The sequence below is a fragment of the Ranitomeya variabilis genome, chromosome 1 (genome assembly GCF_051348905.1).
Source record: "Ranitomeya variabilis isolate aRanVar5 chromosome 1, aRanVar5.hap1, whole genome shotgun sequence".
Classification (NCBI taxonomy): Eukaryota; Metazoa; Chordata; class Amphibia; order Anura; family Dendrobatidae; genus Ranitomeya; species Ranitomeya variabilis.
Window position 1 is genome coordinate 1069135426 of NC_135232.1, and position 26755 is coordinate 1069162180.

At 44.9% G+C, this 26755-nt stretch overlaps 1 protein-coding gene across 1 annotated transcript in view; it reads right to left on the minus strand.

Moving 5' to 3' along the window:
* DTHD1 (death domain containing 1) overlaps positions 1-26755 on the minus strand; it is a 145965-nt gene that overhangs the window by 80933 nt on the left and 38277 nt on the right. The window contains exons 4-5 of the mRNA XM_077281178.1: positions 20726-20905; positions 11417-11661 (exon numbers count right to left, since the gene is read on the minus strand). Coding sequence (XP_077137293.1) covers positions 11417-11661; positions 20726-20905 — 425 coding nt within the window. The remainder of the gene's footprint in view (positions 1-11416; positions 11662-20725; positions 20906-26755) is intronic.

The following is a 26755-nucleotide window of genomic DNA, read 5'->3' on the forward strand; positions in this document are numbered from 1 at the left end:
TATTTTTTGCCAATGGCGTAGAATCAATACCCCTAAGAGGGATAGGATTTTCCAATGGCTCAAGAACAAATCCGCAGCGCTTGGCAAATGACAGATCCATAAGGCTCAGGGCAGCACCTGAGTCCACAAACGCCATGACAGGATACGATGACAGTGAGCAAATCAAAGTTACAGATAGAATAAACTTAGGTTGCAAATTACCAATGGCGACAGGACTAACAACCCTAGTAAGACGTTTAGAGCATGCTGAGATAACATGTGTAGAATCACCACAGTAGTAACACAAGCCATTCTGGCGTCTATGAATTTTCCGCTCATTTCTAGTCAGGATTCTATCACATTGCATTAAATCAGGTGCCTGTTCAGACAACACCATGAGGGAATTTGCGGTCTTGCGCTCCCGCAACCGCCGGTCGATTTGAATAGCCAGGGCCATAGAATCATTCAGACCTGTGGGAATGGGAAAACCCACCATCACATTCTTAATGGCTTCAGAAAGGCCATTTCTAAAATTTGCAGCCAATGCACACTCGTTCCACTGGGTCAGCACGGACCATTTCCGAAATTTTTGGCAATACACTTCAGCCTCGTCCTGGCCCTGAGACATCGCCAGCAAGGCTTTTTCTGCCTGAATCTCAAGATTGGGTTCCTCATAAAGCAAACCAAGCGCCAGAAAAAACGCATCAATGTCAGCCAATGCCGGATCTCCTGGCGCCAGCGAGAAAGCCCAATCCTGAGGGTCGCCCCGTAAATAAGAAATAACAATTTTTACTTGCTGAGCGGAGTCTCCAGATGAACAGGGTTTCAGGGACAAAAACAATTTACAATTATTCCTGAAATTTCTAAATTTAAATCGGTCTCCGGAAAACGGTTCAGGAATCGGTATCTTAGGTTCTGACACAGGATTTCTGATAACATACTCTTGTATGCCCTGCACACGAGCAGCAAGCTGATCCACACTTGTAATCAAGGTCTGGACATTCATGTCTGCAGCAAACACAAGCCACTCAGAGGTAAAGGGGAAAAGAAAAAAAAATGAGAGAGAGAAAAAAAAAACTCAGAACTTTCTTTCTTATAATCCCGCTTCTGCAATGCATTTAACATTTAATACAGGCCTGGCAAACTGTTATGACCCCAATGGCGAGGGTCTCAGAGGAACAAGTAAGTCTGCGACGTACAAAAATCCAGCTCATAGGGCAGTGGTAACTGGGTTGACCATATAACTACTCCTAACGCCAACACTAGAAGTAGCCGGGGAACATGCCTACGTTGGTCGCTAGATGTCTCGCGCCAGCCGGAGGACTAACTACCCCTAGAAGAGGAAAACAAAGACCTCTCTTGCCTCCAGAGAATAGACCCCAAAAGTCGGATACAAGCCCCCCACAAATAATAACGGTGAGGTAAGAGGAAATGACAAACACAGAGATGAACTAGGTTTAGCAAAGAGAGGCCCACTTACTAATAGCAGAATGTAGTAAGATAACTTATATGGTCAACAAAAACCCTAACAAAATTCCACACTGGAGATACAAGAACCCCCGAACCGTCTAACGGCCCGGGGGGAGAACTCCAGCCTCCCTAGAGCTTCCAGCAAGGTAAGGATACAGATTATGTACAAGCTGGACAAAAATGCAAACAAAAACAAATAGCAAAAAGCAAGAAAGCAGACTTAGCTTAATTTAGCAGGAACCAGGATCAGTAGACAAGAGCACAACAGATTAGCTCTGATTACAACGTTGCCAGGCATTGAACTGAAGGTCCAGGGAGCTTATATAGCAACACCCCTGACCTAACGACCCAGGTGAGCATACAAGGGATGAATGACATACCCAGAGTCAAATCACTAGTAACCACTAGAGGGAGCCAAAAGGTAAATTCACAACAGGGGAAGAAATGATGGAGGTGGTAGAATGGACAAGGGTGGTGGTGGAAAGCACACTGATGATATTGGAGGGAGAGAAAATGATGGAAGTGGTGAAATGGGCAAGTATGGTGATTGCGGCGGAAAGGACAATGATGATGGTGGTGGAAAGGGCAATGATGGGGATGGTGGGGGAAGAGAAAATGATGGATGTGGTGGAATGGGCAATGATGGGAGTACTGGGGAAGGAGGAAATTATGGAGGTTGTGGAATGGGAAATTATGGGGTGGTGGGGGAGAAAGCAATGATAGTGGTAGAGGAGAAGGCAAAGATGGAGGTGGTGAAGAGAGCAATGATGGGGTGGGGTAGAGGAAAATAATGGGCTTATATGAGGAAACAGTACAGGAGAATGGGGGGCATGTATGAGGAAACAGTACTGGGGAATAGGGGGCATGTATGAGGAAAAAGTACTGGGGAATGGGGGCGTATCTGAGGAAACAGTATGGGGGATGGGTGCAGACAGTATGAGGAGCGAACGGGGGAATGTATGTGGACACAGTATGAGTAGCGATGTGAAAAATGTATGTGGACAGAGTACGGGGAGTGAGGGTGATGGGATGTGTGCAGACACAGTATGGGGAGTCAGGTGAGCAGATAGTGTAGAAAGTGAGGGGGTAAATATATGAAGAGTGTGGTGAAGTATACAAATCACATGCTTGTGCTTTCACACATGACTCACATGACTGTCCACCGGCAAGGAAGAATCCTAAAAGTGTGCAGTGCATTAGTTGTGAGAATTCAGAAGCCTGCGATGTCAGGATTCAGTTCTGCAGGTTCCAGTAGTCGTCACATGGACATTTCACTCATATGTGATTTTCATACTTATGGTCTTGTGATAACAAGCTTCTCTTCTGCTTCTCTCAGTTTTTCACTGAATATTGAGAGCATTAGGGAGAGCGGCTCGTCGGTACATGACTAAGTGTGCAAATCGCATATGTCCTTGGGAAGGGTGGGGCGACAAAATTAATTCTTGCCCCGGGTGCCAGAAACCCTAGATAAGCCTCTGGGCCCTAGGCAGCTGCCTGGTCTGCCTGCTGCTAACGCTGTCTCTGGGCTGACCATAACTGCTTACAACTACACAAGCAAGAGTCTTATCCAGTAACTATGGAGATCGAAAACGACCGCTGTACAAATTGTGCCACTCTTGAAAGCGCTGATCTGTGATGGCTGAGGTACTGACCACCATTGTACAAGGTATGACAATTCGGAAGATGTCAAAGCTGTAGGGCATTATGGGGAGGTCTGCGTAACAATATAGGAAATGGTACCCAGCAAAATTTCTTTTTAGTGAACATCATATCAAATTTCAAAATGTTTGAATTCACGTGAAACCGTAAATTTCAAGAAATTCGACTTGATCTCCATTCTCCATGGATCGATTGGCTCATCTCTAGTGTCAGGGATTTGTCATTTTGTTGTATTCATAACCACCTCATACTCTCAGCATTTTATACTCAGCAGGCTCTTCAGTCCAATAAAAGGGTTGTCCTACGAACAAAATAAATTTTAATCAATAGATCTTAGAATAAAGATAAGTTGCACAATTAATTAAAACATATGTTCCTGTACTGAGATAATCTTATAAATGTGACCCTGTTGTGTATTGTGTAATGGCTGTGTCTGATGATGCAGGAACATGGTCTGATCATACCACAGCTGCTGGGCAGGGGAGGAAGCAAAAGAGAAGCAAGGGATCACAGCTGATTCTTTCTGTGAGGTCAAACATTAATTTAAACAGGAAGAGAAGGATTTTACCTTACAGAAAGAATCAGCTGCCATCCTATGCTGTCCTGTCTGTATACTCTATTTTGCTTCCTCCCCTGCCTAGGAGCTGTGGTATGATCAGACCATGTTCCTAAATGGTCAGACACAGCCGTTACACAGTACACAGCAGGAGCACATTTATAAGATTATCTCAGCACAAGAACATTTTTAACACATCCAATGGTGGAACTTTTTATTATTCCAAGATCTATTGATTAGAATGTACTTTTTTGTACGAGAACCCCGTATAAGTCTCAAGGGGTAGCATAAAGATGTGCTTTTGATTAGTTGTGTGCAATACTTGTAACAAAAAGGTCAAGTTATATGTAATAAAGTACATTTTTACATATGTGAGGATGATCTCTTAAAGTGAGATCTATATGATTGCTTGTACCTGACCAAATATAAGCTAAGTGCTAGCTTAGAGGCTAAGAATGCATCAGATACACAGACACACACTTCCTCTCTCAGTCAAAGTTGGTACACAACTGAACTTTATTCTTCTGAACAAAAGAAGATACTAGAAACAGGAAATGGGGGAGGTCGCACAACTTCTGAACAGTTAGTGTCACTCTGATTGGTTCATTCCAACTTCATTTCCAACTTCACTTCCATATATGGTATTCAGTACAGTCCAGTGTTCAGTGTCTTCAGTCCTGCATTCTAGATTCCTTCCAGTGTGCTGCTGATCAGGAAAGAGACTCCATCTTGCTACACCATATCTGAACTGACTTATATAAGGTTTAATAATTGGTTTCATTAGCCATTTTCTCCTTCACACACACACACACACACACACACACACACACACACACACACACACACACACACACACACACACATATATATATAAAAGCAAGTAAATTATAATAGTAACAACTCTGCTGGCATTACTGCATGGCCTCTCATCCCCCACCTGCATTACACACCAACTTACTCACTACTCCGGGGCATGCTGTGAATTCTGTCCTCTGCCAGCTCCATGCTGTGTGCCTCATGTCTCCTGCTTGCTCTTTGCATTCTTCCTGGCTGTGTGCTTAGGGCGGCGGCCCGGCACTTTCTGATTCTTGTAGTGTCAGTGTGCACCTTCCTAAGGTGTCCCCAGCCAATTGCCAAGAGGCCTCAAGTACTTAAGGCATTCCCACCCCTAGTGGAATGCATGAGCAACTTACTTCCTCAGTCAGTGTCTTGCTGCTGAGGTGCCATGTCTTTTCCTGCTATTACTCTTGTGTCAGCCACCCAGTGGGGCTAAGTACCCTGGTCTGAGTGCTTGTTCCTAGCCTTGTTCCGTTCCCTGTCTGAACTTAGTCTTATTCCTGTGTCAGTTTGTATCTCTGTCAGTAGCCTTTCCTATTTGGCTGTGTTTTCCCTTTTGTTCACTCCTTCCTGCTCTGCCCTGTTCTGCTCTTGGCTCCGCACTCTGTGACCTTGCTCTGCTGCGCACCTTGCTGCTCTGCTCTCAGCTCTGCACTGTGATCTTGCTCTGCTCTTTGCTCTGCACCCTGTGGCTTTGCTCTGCTCTCATGGCATTGTTTAGGCCCTGGAAACAAGAAATGCCTATTGTGGCTTCCAGGTACACATGCATTGGCCAATTTATGCGATAAACTTTCTCAATTTTTCATATTTTATTTTTCATGTTTTTCAAGTTTGTCATATTTTTCATATTTTTCGCATTTCTAATGCAGTAATGCAATTCAATTTTCATATTTGCATGCTATGGCGCTACAGTGTGCTGCCTTTTTGTTTGAGTGTATATGAGTTGGTGACTCTAGATTCAGCACCTGTTCACACTTAGTCTACGTTTGGAGGTGATGGTCAGTATTTTGAAGTTTGTATTCATTAGCCTTCTGACTGAGCACTCCGCCTTCTAGCCACAGGTGTCTTTAATCCCAGCAGGGCCACTACTGTTGTGAATTCCGTTCTTGAACTCCCTCCTGTGGTCATGAATGATACTTCGGCGAGTTCTGTCCATGGACTCCCTCTGGTGGCTGTGAGTGGAACTGCTGGTTCTGAAGTTGCTTCCTCAGCTGCCCTCGTTTGCGGCTGGGTTGGCTTCTCTATTTAACTCCACTCAGATCGTTACTCCATGCCAGCTGTCAATGTATTAGCACTGGTTCAGATCTCTCTCGGATCTTTCTGATGACCTGTGTACTCCAGCAGAAGCTAAGTCCCTGCTAGTTCATTTGTTGTTCATTGTGTACTGAATATATTTCTTAGTACTTGCTAAGTTCTAGTCCAGCTTTCTAACATGATATTGCCTTGCACACTCTGCGTGGCTTTTTGTAGTTTTTTGTGCTGACCGCATAGATCCCTTTCCTATCTTCAGTCTATCTAGTAAGTCTGGCCTCCTTTGCTGAAACCTGTTTCATCCCTGTGTTTGTGACTTTCCTCTTAACTCACAGTTAATATATGTGGGGGGCTGCCTTTACCTTTGGGGAATTTTCTCTGAGGCAAGGTAAGGCTTATTTTCCTATCTTTAGGGGTAGTTAGCTCTTAGGCAGTGAAGAGGTGTCTAGGGAGAGTTAGGTATGCTCCACAGCTATTTCTAGTGTGTGTGTTATAGGATTAGGATTTGCGGTCAGCAGAGTTCCCACTTCCCAGAGCTCGTCCTGTCTTCTAGTTTAACCATCAGGTCATTCCAGGTGCACCTAACCACCAGGTCCATAACACACTACCCTTCCACAGAGAGAGAGATATTTTAGTCTAAGAGAGGACACACATTAGGTTCCCATTCAGATGAAGACTTTATTCTCAGAGAGGAATGGCATTGTTTAGGCCATGGAAATGAGAAATGCCTTATCTTGGCTTCCAGGTACACATGAATTGGCCAATTTATGTGCTAAACTTTCTCAATTTTTCATATCTCAATTTCATATTTTACATATTTTTCATATTTCTAATGCAGTAATGCAATACAATTTTCATATTTGCATGCTATGGTGCTACAGTGTGCTGCCTTTTTGTTTGAGAGTATATGAGTTGGAGACTCTAGGTTCAGCACCTGTTCACACTTAGTCTATGTTTGGATGCCACGGTCAGTTTTTTGAAGTTTGTCTTGCAGCCTCTGACACACCCGAGACAATTGTTTTACAAACTCAATTATTGGCAGACTTTCAAGTCATGCATTACCCTTGCTGTTACGTGTACCAATCAGGGACGTGTTTGCAAACCCAGAAATTTCAGGGTTGCATTCCACCATGGAATGCATAAAACTAATAGACCAGAATTACATAATTCAGCATTTCACTTTGGAACACATGGTTCCATTATACTGTATTCCACTATGGAATACAAAGAGACGAGTATTTGTAAATATTTATAACAAAAGATTTTATAAAATATTTCATATCCCAACAATCCATGGTGGGGTGCACAATCCCAGAGTCAAAAATGTATAAAGATAGAAATTGGTGGAAAGTTAGTCCTAAGATTAAAAAGGAATATTTCTTTTTGTTAACTAATCATCAACTAATTTAAGTATCAAATGATATTAAATTAATAAACTAATAAAATATATGACCAACTAAGAATCCTTCACAGAAACCCTGCACAAAGTCCCATGAAATTACCGTATATACTCGAGTATAAGCCGAGATTTTCAGCCCAAATTTTTGGGCTGAAAGTGCCCCTCTCGGCTTATACTCGAGTCATGATCGGTGGTGGGGTCGGCGGGTGAGGACTGTCATATACTCACCTAGTCCCGGCATTCCTGTCGCTCCCCCTGCCCGTCCCATGGTCTTCGGTGCCGCAGCCTCTTCCCCTGAGCGGTCACATGGGACCGCTCATTAGAGAAATGAATAGGCTGCTCCACCTCCCATAGGGGCGGAGCCGCATAATTCATTTCTCTAATCAGCGGTGCCGGTGACCGCTGACAGAGGAAGAGGCTGCGGCACCAAAGACCAGCTGTTCGGGGGAAGGAGCGGGACGCCGGGAGCAGGTAAGTATTACATATTCACCTGTCCTCATTCCACACGCCGGGCGCCGCGCCATCTTCCCGGCGTCTCTCCGCACTGACTGTTCAGTCAGAGGGCGCGATGACGCATATAGTGTGCGCGCCGCCCTCTGCCTGATCAGTCAGTGCGGAGAGACGCCGGGACGGGACGTGAGGAGCTGCAAGCAAGAGAGGTGAGTGTTTTTTTTTTTTTTTTATTGCAGCAGCAGCAGCGGCACAGCTATGGGGCAATAATGGACGGTGCAGAGCACTATATGGCACAGCTATAGGGCAACGGTGCAGAGTACTATATGGCACAGCTATGGGGCAATAATGGACGGTGCAGAGCACTATATGGCACAGCTATGGGGCAATGGTGCAGAGCACTATATGGCACAGCTATGGGGCAATGGTGCAGAGCACTATATGGCACAGCTATGGGGCAACGGTGCAGAGCACTATATGGCACAGCTATGGGGCAATGGTGCAGAGCACTATATGGCACAGCTATGGGGCAATGGTGCAGAGCACTATATGGCACAGCTATGGGGCAACGGTGCAGAGCACTATATGGCACAGCTATGGGGCAATGGTGCAGAGCACTATATGGCAGAGCTATGGGGCAACGGTGCAGAGCACTATATGGCACAGCTATGGGGCAACGGTGCAGAGCACTATATGGCAAAGCTATGGGGCAACGGTGCAGAGCACTATATGGCACAGCTATGGGGCAACGGTGCAGAGCACTATATGGCACAGCTATGGGGCAACGGTGCAGAGCACTATATGGCACAGCTATGGGGCAACGGTGCAGAGCACTATATGGCACAGCTATGGGGCAATGGTACAGAGCACTATATGGCACAGCTATGGGGCAACGGTGCAGAGCACTATATGGCACAGCTATGGGGCAATGGTGCAGAGCACTATATGGCACAGTTATGGGGCAATAATGGACGGTGCAGAGCACTATATGGCACAGCTATGGGGCAATAATGGACGGTGCAGAGCACTATATGGCACAGCTATGGGGCAACGGTGCAGAGCACTATATGGCACAGCTATGGGGCAATGGTGCAGAGCACTATATGGCACAGCTATGGGGCAATAATGAACGGTGCAGAGCACTATATGGCACAGCTATGGGGCAATAATGGACGGTGCAGAGCACTATATGGCACAGCTATGGGGCAACGGTGTAGAGCACTATATGGCACAGCTATGGGGCAACGGTGCAGAGCACTATATGGCACAGCTATGGGGCAATGGTGCAGAGCACTATATGGCACAGCTATGGGGCAACGGTGCAGAGCACTATATGGCACAGCTATGGGGCAACGGTGCAGAGCACTATATGGCACAGCTATGGGGCAACGGTACAGAGCACTATATGGCACAGCTATGGGGCAATGGTGCAGAGCACTATATGGCACAGCTATGGGGCAACGGTGCAGAGCACTATATGGCACAGCTATGGGGCAACGGTGCAGAGCACTATATGGCACAGCTATGGGGCAACGGTGCAGAGCACTATATGGCACAGCTATGGGGCAACGGTGCAGAGCACTATATGGCACAGCTATGGGGCAACGGTGCAGAGCACTATATGGCACAGCTATGGGGCAACGGTGCAGAGCACTATATGGCACAGCTATGGGGCAACGGTACAGAGCACTATATGGCACAGCTATGGGGCAACGGTGCAGAGCACTATATGGCACAGCTATGGGGCAACGGTGCAGAGCACTATATGGCACAGCTATGGGGCAACGGTGCAGAGCACTATATGGCACAGCTATGGGGCAACGGTGCAGAGCACTATATGGCACAGCTATGGGGCAATGGTGCAGAGCACTATATGGCACAGCTATGGGGCAATGGTGCAGAGCACTATATGGCACAGCTATGGGGCAACGGTGCAGAGCACTATATGGCACAGCTATGGGGCAATGGTGCAGAGCACTATATGGCACAGCTATGGGGCAACGGTGCCGAGCATTATGGTTGTTCCTTCCCGGAGAAAGGCCTGGCTATTCATTGCTTGCGTTGAGAAACACGTGATGGTGTCTCCGCAGCTTATTTTACATGCGTTTGCATATTTCCCATAAGGGATGGGGGCAGTGTTCTGGATCACTGCGTTGAGAAACACGTGATGGTGTCTCCGCAGTGTTGGATGTTTTGGTCTCCCCGAGGTCATTCATCTGTTCCTTCATAGCCTTTCACCAGGCACTGCTCCTAATAGCCAGTTTCCTACTCCACACTGATGAGGGGCAAAAACCCCGAAACAGCTGTCTGTGGATGGATACCATGCTTGGCATAGGTGGTCTTCCATTATTGGATATTCTCCTTTATTGGATGCTGCCCTTCCCGTGGTTGTTCCTTCCCGGAGAAAGGCCTGGCTATTCATTGCTTGCGTTGAGAAACACGTGATGGTGTCTCCGCAGCTTATTTTACATGCGTTTGCATATTTCCCATAAGGGATGGGGGCAGTGTTCTGGATCACTGCGTTGAGAAACACGTGATGGTGTCTCCGCAGTGTTGGATGTTTTGGTCTCCCCGAGGTCATTCATCTGTTCCTTCAGAGCATTATATATATGGCACAGCTATGGGGCAATGGTGCAGAGCATTATATATATATGGCACAGCTTTATGTGGAGCATCTATGGGGCCATAATGAACGGTGCAGAGCATTATATGTGGCACAGCTTTATGTGGAGCATCTATGGGGCCATAATGAACGGTATGGAGTATCTATTTTTAATTTTGAAATACACCGGTACCTGCTGCATTTTCCACCCTAGGCTTATACTCGAGTCAATAAGTTTTCCCAGTTTTTTGTGGCAAAATTAGGGGGGTCGGCTTATACTCGGGTCGGCTTATACTCGAGTATATACGGTACATAGAAGCCACATGGTATATTGAGATGTGAGATAAACACATTGTAAATTGGTTTTGAGATGCGCGATATTCCCATGGTCTTGCAATAAGTCTCATAAACACACTGAGAGGCATGTCAATCACTCTATAAAAGAGACCTGTCAATCACCTTCAGTAGTGTTGGGAGAAGCCGGCAGGACAAGTCAAGTTTCAAAAAAAAATACACCTAGCTGCTGTCATTCAGTAAGGCTACTTTCACACTAGCGTCGTACTCGGCCTGTCGCAGTGCGTCGGGCCGACGTACCGACGCTAGCGTTGTTTGCGCTGCACAACGGGTGCAGTGGATGCTGTTTTTCCACGCATCCGCTGCCCCATTGTGAGGTGCGGGGAGGTGGGGGCGGAGTTCCGGCCGCGCATGCGTGGTCGGAAATGGCAGACCGTCGGCACAAAAAAGTTACATGTAACGTTTTTTGCTGCCGGCGGTCCGCCAAAACACGACGCAACCGTCGCACGACGGTTGCAACGTGTGTGCATACGTCGCAATGCGTCGCCAATGTAAATCTATGGGGAAAAAACGCATCCTGCAGACAACTTTGCAGGATGCGTTTTTTCGCCAAAACGACGCATTGTGACGTATGCAAAAAAACGCTAGTGTGAAAGTAGCCTAAGGCTCTTACTCATGCTGCCAATGGTTTGTGCAGCCTGAATTAGGCAACAGGTTCCCTTTCAGTCTCTAATTATTTTTTCTCTTAAAACATAGAATGCAAAGGAGCTTAATACATTCCAATAATTAAATGTGTTTTAAGAGAACAACATTAAAACTGTGACTAAAATGTGGTAAAGAATTCAGTGTATGTTACAGATAATAGGAGCTTTAAAAGCAGCGACAAAGGATTCAGTGTTCTATAAAAAAAAACCCTTACCGAATCTGATGTGTTCCTGTAGTTTTTGAAGCTGCAGCGCTTGCTGCCCTCCTATTTTCTGCATCATCACCTGTCTTCTTTTTCTCTGGGTTCGGAGGGCAAGGAATGAAAACCGTGACGGGCTTGTGGAAAGCTTGAGCTGATGGCTGTTTCACTTGAATGAGTGGGCTGCTTGACACGACTGGATGATATATATCATGTTTCGCCTTCAGTGCAGAGATCAACGATGTATCTATTGGTTGAACCTGCAAGAATAATATAAAAGTTAGAAATGGCTTTGAAACTGTAGAAGTAGAAATTTGTAGTGAGAATTTGATCATTGCCATTTTGTGATGAAAAACCAAGTGAATATTGGATTTCAGTGCGAAAAAGAAATTGTCAAGAGAAGACCAAAGCTGCATTTGGATGATTTGTTATGAGAGTGATAAATGTATCTATCGCGAATCTTCCATAGAGAATGGTAATTGATAAGTATAACATTAATCGAAGAGCTGCTCTCTCATAATGTACAACTACTTAGTTTATTGGTATCATATTTGTTTGCGAAAAAAACAAGATTTTTGTGCATTTCTTTACATGTAGTTTTAAAAGAAGTTGCCCACTACTAGGAAGAGCTCTTCCCATTCCCCATGTTTGGAGCCAATAAAACACCTATACTAACCTCCCGTATCCTGAAGCCGTTCTAGCCGTGTCGTGTCAGCACTCAAGTTCCAGGGGCTAACGTGTGGATGTTATGACACGTGAGCCCTGTGTCCAATCATCACTGACGTCACTGTCCCCACCTTCGGACGTACTAGTAATTAAGAGTAAGTGGGTAACCAGCTGCAGCTCCTATTTCTTCTTGAGAGCTAACATTGCTGGAATTTCGTTGGTACCAGTGTTGAGTATCATTTTTTTTTTTTATAAGGGCCAAACATGGGGAATGAGAAGGTGCTGTCCTAGTAGTAGACAACCCCTTTAAAGAGAAGCCTATGGAAAACTCAAGATAGAAATGCCACACCTTGATCATGCTGCTTTGGAAACAAATGCTACTGCACAGAAAAAATCTAAGTGTGAAAAAATCTAAAAAAAAAAATAGCCGACTGTTTGAAATTCATTTCATATTTTCCTGGCGACATGCAGCCACAATTTTATTTATAAAGTGTCTTAAATATAAAAAACTTGCATACAAAAAAAAGAGTGTGAAAGTAAACTTTAGTTATCACTGTCATAGTCAGAAGCAACAGATAAGGAGATAAGTCCTGGGATGAGATGAAAGGAGACATGTAACTTAAGGTACCGTCACACTCAGCGATGCTGCAGCGATATAGACAACGAGCCGATCGCTGCAGCGTCGCTGTTTAGGTCGCTGTAGAGACGTCAAACACAGCAACTACAGAACGATGCAGGAGCGATCCTGTGACGTAACGGTGACTCACTTATCGTTCTCACAGGTCGTTAGCTCCATGTAAAACATTGCTGGCATCGTTGCTTTTGCTGTCAAACATGACGATACACGCCGACCTGACGACCAAATAAAGTTCTGGACTTCTAGCTCCGACCAGCGATATCACAGCGGGATCCAGATCGCTGCTGCGTGTCAAACTCAATAAGATCGCTATCCAGGACGCTGCAACGTCACTGATCGTTGTCGTTCTCTTTGTAAAGTTGCTGAGTGTGAATATACCTTAACTCAGTACAGTAGAACTGAACTTTGTGTTCCAACAAACACTATTATTGCAGCTCTCACAGCTCTGTTGTATTGCAACATTGGCTTCCTGTGAGATGGAAGCTGAAGCTGAGAGGAACCTGCAGATGTGTCAGGTATAATCACACATAGCTCTGTAGTGAGATCAGGAGAGCAGAGAGTGGACATTATATATTACACTAAAATATCTGTTTCATGTAAAATGAATTCTGGAGGCAGATTCTCGTGCGGATCAGTGTCCATCCCATAGTCCTGAACAGCTCAATTACATATAAGAAAAACATGGATTTCTCTGGAATAAAACATTGGTTTGCAGATATGAAAGTATCATTTTATTCAGCTTCCTATACCCTGCATTTCCATATAGCTGGCTTAGGAGGGTTGATCCTTCTTTCCTTTAAGATAAATCATCAGTATCAGATATGTGGGGGCTTAACACTTGGCAACTCCATCAATCAGCTATTTGCTGTTCCAATGACAGCTTGATGTAAGCAATGCACAGAGGTAGAACTGTGCAGCTGCATGCATTGTTTAGTGACTGCTTTTAGGTACTATACCATGTCCCCTATTTACTTGAATAATAGATAAGGTGCAGCATCTGGGAGCTGTGAACAAACAATTTACAGAGATATGTTTCCACCACCAAAGGAGATAACAGCTGATAGGTGGGGGTGCCAGGTGTTGGACCCTCGCTGATCTGAAACTGAGCACCCATGGTATGGATAGTCCATCAATATGCTAGTCTGGGACAACCCCTTTTATTATCTGACTACATTTCTAGTGTGTTCCATTTAGTGATTCATAGTATTTTTTCTAGAACTCCATAGTTTTCATGAGCTGGAATGAATAAAACGTATGTGGTCCCCAGAGTTAATTTCTCAGCATCTCTAGGACCAGTTCATGAATTTGGATAATATGGTTTCATTATTCCCTTTGTTAGAAGTCCTATTTTGGTGGCAACTCTTTTTTAGGCTCACCTAGTGAGCTGGATCCTCAAAACCCAAGGTCTGAGTGGGCACCTGGGCCATGGGGCATTGTTTCAGCAGGCAGGTGAGGCAGGTGTGAAACAGACAGCAGATGTACTGGAGCAGAGGTTCTGGAGACTGCAAGTCGAAGAATGGGCAGCAGAGGTCCTGATGACCGCAGGTAGACAGGAGACCGGGAACAGGTCCTGCAGACTGCACACACATAGCAGGGGGTTGGACAATATGACCCTAGAGGTACCTTCCAACACTACTTTCTATGATTCTATGATGGCAGAGATGCAGGAGATTATACACAAACAGCGCAGGAAACCACAGGTGAACAAGAGACTGGGAACAGGTAATAGAGGTCCTGGACACCGCAGCTAGGTAGCAAAGATCCTGGAGACTGCAGACCAGTAGCAGAGGTCATAAAGACTGCAGGTGAACAGTAGACATCTAAAATGTAGCAGAGGTCCTGGAGACCACAGACAGGAAGCTGAAGTCCTGGAGACTATAGTTGGTTGGAGACTAGGAATGAGTAGCAAATATCTTGGAGGCAGCAGGCAGAGAGAACTCCGGAGCAATTAGAAGTCTTATCACCAAAACGCAGGTGTGTTTCATGTTAGAACTTATATAGGTCCAAGTAGATGATCATGTAAGAGGTAGGACCAGGACCATAGTCGTGGCTGAGGACAACTGGTTACACATGTCCTTGCCCCCAGTTATATGGAAACAATGTCCCTTGTGCAGCCTACCTTTCACTTCACCCTCTGCACAATCTGGGTCCCATCTGGCTGACTGTAGTTCCGCTGCTCCCGTTGAAGAATAATAGACAGAGTCCTTTTCCAATTTAAAAAGTTGAACTTTACTATTCACTTGTCACAGCACATTCCAGTCAGTTACACCATCAGCATTAGGTTCCAGTCGCATGCCACGGCGATTAGGGATCAGCTGACGCCGCACAGTCTGAAGAAGGCGGAGGGAGATGAGTGAGAGGCGAAGATATGCACTGTGCATGCCCATGAATCCCAGCCCCGTAGTGTGAATAAATCAGAAAACACTGCAGGGCGGGATCTCGGGCAGCGTGGCTGCACAGGCGGAGTCAGCCTGACATCAAATGATGTCAGAAGAAGGGCAGCGGTAACTGCGCATGCCCAAGGGATAACATAACAGCGCGGGCTCCGGGACAGATTCAAACAATGCTGAGGAGGCGGCGCCCGGCACCAAGGGGATATGAATGACGGCTGTGCTGCGTCTGATTAGGAAGGAAAGTCAAGCCTCTCTGGCGATTTCACGGTATGAGGGGGCACATATTATAAGTGTTTATTTCAGCCTGTGCAAGGAGCATAACTAAAAGAGCCAACTTGTCCAAATGCAGCATTATTGCTGCACAAGGTGGCTGTTTTAGCTACAAATGCCTGGGGGGTGACAGGTTCCCTTTAACACAGACAGTCCCTCCTACATAACTAAGTATAATATTGTGTCCCATCTAGTGTCCGACAAAGGGTTCAATACATATCTTACACATAGTAACAAACTATATAAAGAGCAGCATAACTTATTACACAACTGTACACTTTTAAGGGGGTAGAGGTGTGACACCCCCATACATTCCCTCTCCCTTTAACAATGGTCATCCCTGACCATTTACCCAGAACTTTAATATTTACAGTGAATACTCCATGCAGGAAGGTAAAATGAGGTAGATAAAAAAAACTATGCATCATCAATACTCAAGAGTCCTGTCTCCCTTAAGAGGTGTCTGGCTCACAGTCCTTCAGATCACACCTTCAGACCAATGTGAGAGCAAAGAGTCATTCTTTTTCCATAAAACCTTTGAACATGTGCCCAGAAACAGTCCTTCCATTAGCACCACAAGTTCACAGATCCAGCAGTTCTTCCTGAATCCAATGTTTCTTTAAGGGGGCATCCCCCTCCCTTTGTGCATGGCACTGTCCTGTGTGCCCCATGTGTGCTGCCTGGTTATAAAGCACAGTCTGTTGCTGCAGTTGTACCTGGTCTGTTAGTCCAAGGACCCTACTTTTTCATAAAGGTGAAGTTCTGCTATCCAGCAGAAAAGGCACAACAGGCACAACAAATCTTAGCCAACATCACAACGTTCTTTACTGGCCATACTGGCCGCCTTACTGCCGCTTCTGGGAGTGTGATTAGGGCTCACTTGCCTGCAGGGATGCAGCATAGTCCCATTTATTCTGAAGGTACAACAAGCACAACTTTTCTTAAGTCTCACCAACAAGTGTATGCAGTTCAACGGCACTTATCCTGTGCCGCTCTATCAGACTGGCTCCACGCCCGCGTACGGGCTGAATGGGACTCTGCAGCCGCAAAGTCCGCAGGCTGCCAGGATGCAGCAGAAGCAGTATTAGAATGGGGGTGGATGAAACACAGAGGGCCGACCTAGCCTGATCCTGGCCCGCATACAAGCCCAGGCCATCATCCTCTGAGCAGAGGATCACTGCCACAGCATAGTAACCCCTGGGACAGTCCTCTTTCATAAAGGAGACATAGTCCCCTTCTTTCAGGGGTCTCCCAAATTTTATCAAGGCAGTATTTACGTAAACCTTGCCGTTGGTTCCTGACTCATGGATGAAGCCGAAACCTCTTCCCACCTCCATATATACAAGTTGGCCATGAGTACGGCGACCGGCCATAGCACCCTCTCCATGCCCGTGCAATTCGGCCCGTATCTATCTCTCCCACTGCTCCTTCTTCTCAATGACACCAGCAATCCAGGCAGACTGCCCAGGAGAAGGGAATGGGCCCACCGTGGCCTGAATAGAACAAAAAGTACCCACCGCAACGCTTGTGCCAGACGTGGGCCTGGTCTCCCACTCTGGACATCTACGGGACAGATCAAGAAGCTCGCTTCTTGAAACAGAAGTTCGAGGTACAGTCCGCCCTGGTGGAGTGGAGGGCCACAGTAAAGACCAACCCTCTTGGGTCAAGGGCTGAGGTGAACTCACCGATGTTGTCTGCAGCGATCCAGCCACGCCCGTCTTGTGATTGGTGGATCCCTTCGCAGACACCGCAGCACACTCTGGCTCTCGCTGACAAAGTGCCAACCGGACCATTGCTTCCGGTTCAGGCTCCTCCAGGACTCTCGTCGATCCTCGGCCCCAATGTTGTTGAGGGAAGTGTTCCGGACAAAGTGGTTCCAGCCTCCACTGCTGCCTGGACTCCTGAAGACCTGGCTCCCATTCTGGAAGACTTTGAGGCTCCATTTCCTGCCAATGTTCTGTCTCCGCACGGCGTGGCTCGGGCTCCCGTGGACGTTGCTACAGCTCGGGCAGTCACACGCAGCTCTCCTCACAGGTAACAGGGAGGTTTCAGCAGCATCATCTCTCTGTCACCCGGGGTCAGGTCCTCTCCTCTTCCTGCCGCCATTTTAACTCCACGCGGCCTACTCCCTTGCAGTGAAGCACGCATGAGTGCTCCATCGCTGCCGGTGCCGTGTCTTGTAATGACACTGCACAGCTGCACCCAGAGTTTTCCCCTGGGCCTCACCCATTCCAGGGTGGGGTCGCTTCTGGTCGCTCCACCTGTTTCGTAGTAACCTGTTGTAAGGGGAGAGTCCTTCTTCTTCTCCAATGCACCCACCAGGGGCGGGCACCATGGTTAGGCCACAGACTCTGTCAAACAGCTTTTTGCGCCAATTCTCCATCAGGAAGCTCACGAGGGGAGGGATAAGAGTTGGTTTTTTTTGTTTTTTTTTTGCCTTTAATATTTATTTTATTTTCAAACAAAAACACATAACAACAAAAACAAACATTATTTCCAATACAAATTATAATAATAATAATAATAATAATAATAATAATAATAAAAAAAAAATTCCAGCAGCTGTGTTAGGACAAATAGTATTTACTCACAGTCCAGGTTTGCCAAATCTTTGCTACTTTTTTTCTCCTAATGCGAGACTGAGACAACATTAATTCATATTTACAGTTCACATTCAGCTTTTCGGTCAGCTCTTTTAGGGTTGGAGGAAAGGTCTCCTTCCATTTTCTAGCCACCAGTGACCGAGCCACTATCAATATATGTGATATCAACCCTCTAATTTGTTTAGGAAATATTTCCAAACCGATGTGTAAAATCGCCATTGAGGGTGTAATTTGTGCCATTACCCCCGTAATCTCCATAATCAGCTTCAACACACCGCCCCAGAAGTATAAAAGCTTCGGGCACAAATACCAAATATGACTCTGGTTGCCTACTAATCCACATCCTCGCCAACACAAATGGGAGGATTGCGGATTAAATTTTGCAATTCTCTCTGGGCATAGATACCATCTCATTTGAGTTTTCTTTAATTGTTCCACGTGATTTACACAAGATGACACTCTCTTAACCTCTTTTATACTATTTTCCCATAGTTTTAATTCTAATACCTCCCCTAACTCTAGTTCCCATTTTTCCATATAGGGTAGTTTAATCTCTTCCACTGGATTAATTAAAGCTCTATAAAACACTGATATTCCTTTTATAATTGGACCTGATGTTACTATAAGTTTCCCCAACTTTCCCTCTCCCGTAGTACCAGAATGTCTCGCTATTACAATTTTATTTTAAAAATTCCTAATTTGTAAATACTGATAAAAATATTTTCGTATTCCAGTATGTTTATTGGCCAATTGATCAAAAGGGATAACACCAGTGATTTCCAATATATCTGCTAACGTTTGTATACCTGCCCCTCGCCAATGTTGGAGGTTTAAATAAGGAATATGGGGCTCAATGGCATATATTGATAATGTTTCACATGGTATCCCTAACAACGAGGGCAATAACATTCTCCATAACCTAATTGCCGCCTGCATTGTTGGCAATAAGGGGAGGTGGGTCCAGTTTGAATTAACTCTGTCTCTAGCGCCAGACGCGTGGAGCCCCGTCTAGAATAAAATTTTTCTATCTGTATCCATCTGTGGTTTCCAGTCATCTGCCACCATTCTTTTAAACCCACTAATATTGAAGCTCTATGATATGCCATTAAATCCGGGACTCCCATCCCCCCTGCTTCCATAGGTAGATATAATAACGCCCTTGCTACACGTGGGATAAGAGTTGTTGTTGCTGAATTGCGTGCCATTATCCACCATCTTTAGGGTCGCCATCTTGGCCATCACAATGTCAGCCTCATGTATCAGTTGCATCCAGCATTTCAGTATCATCCACAATGACTTAATCTTTTTCTTTTCTGGGTGCATCAATGACATCTTCCACGACATTCCCTACGATGCACAGTTGTGGGATACTGCCACACTACGCCGAGTGTAAGAGGCAGAACCAGGACCATAGTTGTGGCTAAGGACAACTGGTTACATGTGTCTTGACCCCCAGTTACATGCAAACAATGCCCCTTCTGCAGCTTACCTTTTGCTTCACCCTCTGCACCATCTGGGTCCCATTGGGCTGGATGTAGTTGCGCTGCTCCCATTGTAGAATAAGAGACAGAGTCCTTTTGCAATTTAAAATGTTGAACTTTACTATTCACTTGTCGCAGCACATTCCAGTCAGTTGCACCAACAGCATTAGGTTCCAAACAGTTCGATTCTCCATTTTCCCTATGCTTTCTCCTACTTCCTACAGTACATTATGGGGTCGTATCAGCTCCTGCGATAACACAGCGTCCTCCCTATGCAAGCCCAGTACACCTGAGTGTTCCTCCATCCGTTTAGTTCCCATACGAAAGGCATCAGCCCAAGCAATGATCTGCCACATGGTGAGCGACCTGTGTCCATGTACTGGTCTTGGACCACTTCTCTGGCTTCTGTCCAGAACTGTGATTACACTGCTGCCTTAGCTGTACTTGTTGTCCATCCGGACTCTGAATGGCTCGGTTTCATGCTTGAACGTTTCAGAGCTGTCTGCCCAGCATGGGCACTAGGCTCCTACTGCCTCTAAATAGGAAAACACTTTTCCACTTAACACAGACAACCCCTCCTACATAACTACGTATAATATTGTGCCCCATCTAGTGTCCGACTAAGGGTACTACACTTACCCTATCACTGTATGCGCATAACAACATGGAATCAAACCATATCTTACACATAGTAACATACTATATACATAGCAGCATAACTTAAGTAATTTTAATAAATTACAAACAAAGATGTGAAAAGTTTATATAATGCATTTCACATCCTTTTTAAATAGTAGTATTATTTTTATTGAAAAGATATTTTATGAAAAAAAATATATATATATTATCACAAACCTGCATATCCTAACAGAATATTAATGGTAAGTAGCTACTCGCTTCCATACAGCTCTATTACTAATTCAGATGTTGTCTGATCAACCCAAGGGGTTCATTTAGGAAGTGCGAAATTTCCATGAACATTAACTATGATTTTTTAAAACTGAAAACAGCTCAGTTCATCTTGGAGATCAATTAACTAGAGGAGTCTTTATACCTGCAGATGGTGAAATTTAAGGTGCGGACATAAAAGTCAGTTTCTTGAAATACTTACCCCCTTAGGAGTACTTATCATTGCTAGCACATTACAATGAGTCTAAGTTGTAATAATGCCTTTCCCACTTTTGTCTCAAGGACTGCTGCTTTGGGAAATAACTCTGACGATTTATGTTCCAGATGTAACACATTTTAAAGAAAAGATACAAATTCAGACTTACCTTAAACTGCACAATTACTGAAGAGCTAAAACAGCCTGGGGGGTAATTTAAGGAAATCCGTGAATCCACGCTCAACTTTAAAGATAATCCTTTTTTAAGAACATTGAAATTCTCCTTTTTCAGACATGAAACCACAGAAAACGTGCCAAGTTTATACACTTTAACCTCTGCAAAACTCCCCTGCATTAAATAAATGGCAGAAATAAAACTGTATAAGAAGCCTGTGAGATGCTAATATGAAACTGCTGCACATAACATTTTACAGAAAATATAAAGAATATGAGCCAAACTGAAAAGAACATGTCTAGAGTATAAAGTCAGCCTACAATTATACTCGTGTTCAAGAGATTTGGAAACTAACTCGTAAAACAACAAAACAATTGAAACACGATCAGTATTTGCAGCAGATTTTTCTGCTGCAAGAGCCAGTGTTGGCAGGAAAAACTGAAAAATAAGTGTGTTTTTGCTGCATTTTTTGTGCTTTTTCTTATTCATTCGAATGGTTTAAAAATGCTGCAAAACACTGAAAGGATGGACGTCCTGCAGACTTGAAAAACATTTTGAAGGTTCAAACCTTCAATGAAATAATAAGCAGCATGTGTTCGAGATGTCAGAAATCGCATTCACTTTGGTTCTTCAAAACACTGTGATTTTTCAGCTCCAAAAACATATGGAAAAACCACAGTGTGTAAAGAATCCCTAATCAAGCCAGAAGACAAAGGCATGCATATCAAAGGTTCGTCCCTGGTTTACAGACAGGAAAAATAAGAGTAGATGAACAGCAAAAGTACTATAATTTGTCATTGCTAGGGAATACATACTCTTTGTCAAAATAACATAAAAATAGATGTCCTAAAATGATAATGTATCACTTATCTGCAAAATCTATCTATATAATCATCTAAGGGTCACTTTCGTCTGTTTGTCTGTCACGGAAATCCCGCGCCGCTGATTGGTCGCAGCCGGCCGGCACCGTCCGGCCGCGAATTCGCCCTTCCCTACTCCCCTCCAGTCAGTGCCCCCTCCATTCTCCCCTCCAGTCAGTGCCCCCATTGCGGTTTAGCAGTCCATTAAATGGACGCGGTGTAACACAGTTCGTTAATGCTGCTATTAACCTTGTCTCGCGAGACCGCTACATCATCACGTGTTATTGCCGCAATGCATTCTTGGGGCTGGAGCATCACGAGGAGCATCGCTAAAGGCCTGGGCTGGATCCGGGGGCCGCCGGAAGGAGAGTATATAACTATTTTTTATTTTAATTCTTTTTTTTAACAGGGATATGGTGCCCACATTGCTATATACACATTGCTGTATACTATGTGGGCTATGTTACATACTACGTGGGCTGTGTTATATACTGCATGGGCTGTGTTATATACTGCGTGGCCTGTGTTATATACTGCGTGGCCTGTGTTATATACTATGTCGCTGTGCTGTATACTACGCGACTGTGCAATATGCTACGTGGCTGTGCTATATACTACGTGGGCTGTGTTATATACTACGTTTCTGTGCTATATGCTACGTGGGCTGTGCTATATACTACATGGCTGTGCAATATACTACGTGGCTGTGCTATATACTATGTGGGCTTTGTTATGTACTATATGAGCTGTGTTATATACTACGTGAGCTGTGTTATATACTGTGTGGGCTGTGCTATATACTACTATACATATTCTAGAATACCCGATGCGTTAGAGTTGGGCTACCATCTTGTAAGTAATAAATGACTAATTGATGGAGTTCCAACAATTGGCCTTCCCATGATCCTTAGAATAGGTGGTCCTGAGTCCCTTTCTTCTCCTCACTGCATGATCACAGTAAACAAAAGATTGAACAGAGCACCTGAAAATTTGCCCTGCTAATAATTCAATGTTTATGAGGTTTACAGAAACACAGAAAATTATAATAATAAGGCTCTTTGCATTAATCGACACAATGTATCCACCTATACATGGCACTAAGATGCAGCATCTATCCTTTTGGAAAACAGCTATCAGGTATATCTTCACTAGAGATTAGCGAATTTGTTCGGGAAATGTTCATCAATCGCAAATTCGGCATGAACCTTGCACATTCGGATTCGTGTTCGGATTCCCAAGCATTTTCCTCAAAATCGGCAAAATTTGTCCAAAGTTCAGTAAATGATCGGGTTTCCACTAATGCTTTTGTAAGGACTTTGGCTAGGATAGTGGTGCTGTATAATGAGGGGGCTTGTTTGATGAGGGGAGGGGGTCAGAGGAGCGGGGGACTTAATTTAGATTCCGGCAGCCAATCAAGGCAAAAAAAAACATCCAAAATGTCCATACACAAGGGCTTTTTTCAATGGCTGCCAAAGTCACATGTCCCTCTCCATATAAAAAGCAGACATGTGTCTTCTGTGTCATTTTGTGAGTGTAACAGCATAGTGAGATTGCTGTTTTGCTGCTGCAAGTAGTCAGATAGTTAGCTAGGTGGTTTATTCTTAGCTAGTTCAGATAGATAGCATCCTGTGTCAAATTGTCTTTCCATATAAGTTATAAGTTCTAATTCTGTGGTGCAGCCACAAGTCGCCACGTCAGCATATAATTTCATAGGGCTGTTGATTTTGTGTTACAGCGACCAGTCGCCACCTAGTGATGTGTGAGTTTGCTCATTACTCGTGTTTCTCCGAGCATGCTCGTGTGGTCTCTGACTATTTCGGCATGCTTGGAGATTTAGTTTATGTTGACACAGCTGCATGATTTGCAGCTGCTAAACAGCTTGCCTAACAAATAGGCAATTCCCACATGTATTCAAGCTGTCTAGCAGTCACAATTTATGCAGCTGCTATGCACTAGTCGCCACTTTAGCATATAAATCCATAGTGCTGCTGATTGTGTGGTACAGCGACCAGTCGCCTCTTCAGCATATAAATCCTTTATGCTAATTGTGTGGTCCAGCCACCAGTCCACATTTCAGCATATAAATCCTTTGTGCTAATTGTGTGGTCCAGCCACTAGTCCACATTTTAGTATATCAAGTAGTGTTGAGCATTCCGATACCGCAAGTATCGGGTATCGGCCGATATTTGCTGTATCGGAATTCCGATACCGAGATCCGATACTTTTGTGGTATCGGGAATCGGAATCGGAAGTTCCCAGTGTATGGTTCCCAGGGTCTGAAGGAGAGAAAACTCTCCTTCAGGCCCTAGGATCCATATCCATGTAAAAAATAAAGAATTAAAATAAAAAATAGGGATATACTCACCCTCGGACGCGCACTGGTAGTAACCGGCAGCCTTCTTTGCTTAAAATGAGCGCGTTCAGCACCTTCCATGACGTCACGGCTTCTGATTGGTCGCGTGCCGCTCATGTGACCGCCACGCGACCAATCACAAGCCGCGACGTCATCCCTCTGGTCCTAAATTCCCTTCTAGGAATTTAGGACCTGAGGGATGACGTCACGGCTTGTGATTGGTCGCGTGGCGGTCACATGAGCGGCACGCGACCAATCAGAAGCCGTGACGTCATGGAAGGTACTGAACGCGCTCATTTTAAGCAAAGAAGGCTGCCGGTTCACAGCGGTAAGGTCCAGGCTGCGTCGGAGAGGTGAGTATATCAATATTTTTTATTTTAATTCTTTATTTTACACATTAATATGGATCCCAGGGCCTGAAGGAGAGTTTCCTCTCCTTCAGACCCTGGGAACCATCAGGGATACCTTCTGATACTTGAGTCCCATTCACTTGTATTGGTATCGGGTATCGGTATCGGATCAGATTCGATACATTGCCGGTATCGGCCGATACTTTCCGATACCGATACTTTCAAGTATCGGACGGTATCGCTCAACACTAATATCAAGCCTTTGTGCTAATTGTGTTTCCAGCCATCAGTCCACATCTCATGAAATAAATCCTTTGTGCTAATTGTGTGGTTCAGCCACCAGTCCACATTTCAGCATATACATTATTTGTGCTAATTGTGTGGTCCAGCCATCAGTCCTCATTTCAGTATATAAATGCTTTGTGTGATCCAGCCACCATCCACACTATCTAAGCAAAAAAATACTGATTATTAATTTAGTGAAAGGTGACTGACAGGTCTGGGCCTAGGGTTGTGAAACAGTTGGTTAATAGAGGGGCAGCAAGGGTTGCCTAGCCTGGGCTTTTAAGACCGCAAAGGATAACCCAACTTATGTTATCTGCCAACTTTGTAAAAACTGACTCAGTAGGGGAAAAAATTCCAATAATTTGACTAGTACATGCATGAACTGGAGCATGTGCGATCAACATTCGTTAGTCTGGGAATCTCACTGCTCTAATGTGGCCTAGCAGGCATCACTAACCCCTGGCCACCCTATCAACCACATCTGCTGCTTCTCCTTCCTCAGTCACTAAGGCAAGTGTTTTCACACAGGTCTCAGGCCAAAGAACCTCCACTTGTTTACCTGCTAAAATAAGGGTGAGGGAGAGCCTGTCAGCTGTTACAGATGTGGGCATGCCTGCTATTTTTGACAGATTTTAGACACCGAGCACACCACATCTTTTTCAATCCAACATAACTTCTCTGCCTGCATCTCACTCACAGTCGAGCAGTTAGTCATGTACACTTTACTCCACCCTCTCTCAGAACAGCAGCCAGCCGTCGGTCACGCAGTTGTGGTCACGTAAAAGATTTTTTCCTCCTACACATGTAAAAGCTAAAAGTTTGAACTTCACCACCTCTAATCCGTTGGCCACGGAAATGCTGCCTTTCCTCCTGGTGGATACAAATGATTTCCGAAAGCTGCTGCTGTCGCAGCCCCCTAGTACCAGCTGCTTAGTCTCCATTAATTTTTTAAGAAAGCTGTGTCTGCGCTACACCAGCGTGTCCCAGACAACATCACCAATATCAAAAATATATGTCTGACAGGATACATTTCACCACTGATACCTGGATGAGTAAGTGTGGCCTGGGGCTGTAAATCTCGCTCACTGGGCACTGGGTGATTCGTATGGCTGCTCCACAAATCTTGAATTCCCCAAGGCATGCAAGACAAACCTCTATATCTAACACATCCTTCACTGCTTCTGCCTCCTCCACCTTTTCTTGGGCCTCCACCTGGCACTTCACCTCTCCCTTAATTAGACACTCATTCCAACAATGCAGTGAGATTCCCCCCACCTCTGTACTGCACCACCAGGACTCACCATAATCAGGCAGTTTTTGAGTTCTAACCCCGAGAATGTCGAGTTGTCAATGCAAAAACATTAACAGCAGCAGTGTAAGTGGCAGAAGCAATTTCTGTGAGTTGTTTCACACATTTGTTAGACTATCCCATGCACCAGCAAAACAGAGTACAAGTCTTACACATAGTGAATGACTGGAGGGGGTGGTGCAGGAGTATCTCAAGCTCAATATTGATGTCATCAGGGGGGTTTGGACCCTTTTGCATTTTGAACTTCAAAAATGGAAGAGTTGCCTGTCATGCCTTGTAGGCTTTGCCATGCCCAGCAGCCAGTGTTGTCTCAGAACGTCACATCAGCATTGCTGGTAGTGTCCTGACGGATAAGCGCATCCGGCTGTCCCTTGAAAGTGTAGACCACCAAACTTTCATCAAGATGACTTTTTCACCCCAGCCACAGACTGGGCAGAGTAGGCGATTGTGTAGTTTTCAGTGTGCTGCATTGATCTCACGGTTTTGCAGTCTGTGACACCTTTGTCATGGCTTCTGTGGCTGCTGATACTAACAACTGCTTTGGTGGTGCAACAATCAGGTGTGTCCGTCCACTACTGTTACTTTTACAATTTGCCTTTTTTTAAAACACCTATTATTTCTCCTATTCCTCCTCCCTTTGGTTCCTCCTGAGTCAGGATAAGCCAAGTTTTTTTGGTAAATGGAGACTCTTATTCGGGTCTCCTTGTTGTGTGTTGCCTGTAGTAGCAGGGGTATCAGAGCACCATTATACTATTTCTACTCTGGGAAAAATTGATGCCTGTTTAGTGGTGTGTGCCAATAATCTTTTGAAATGTGGAGACTCCAAGTTGGGTCTTCGTCTGTAGGGTTGCATGTAGCTGTAGGGTT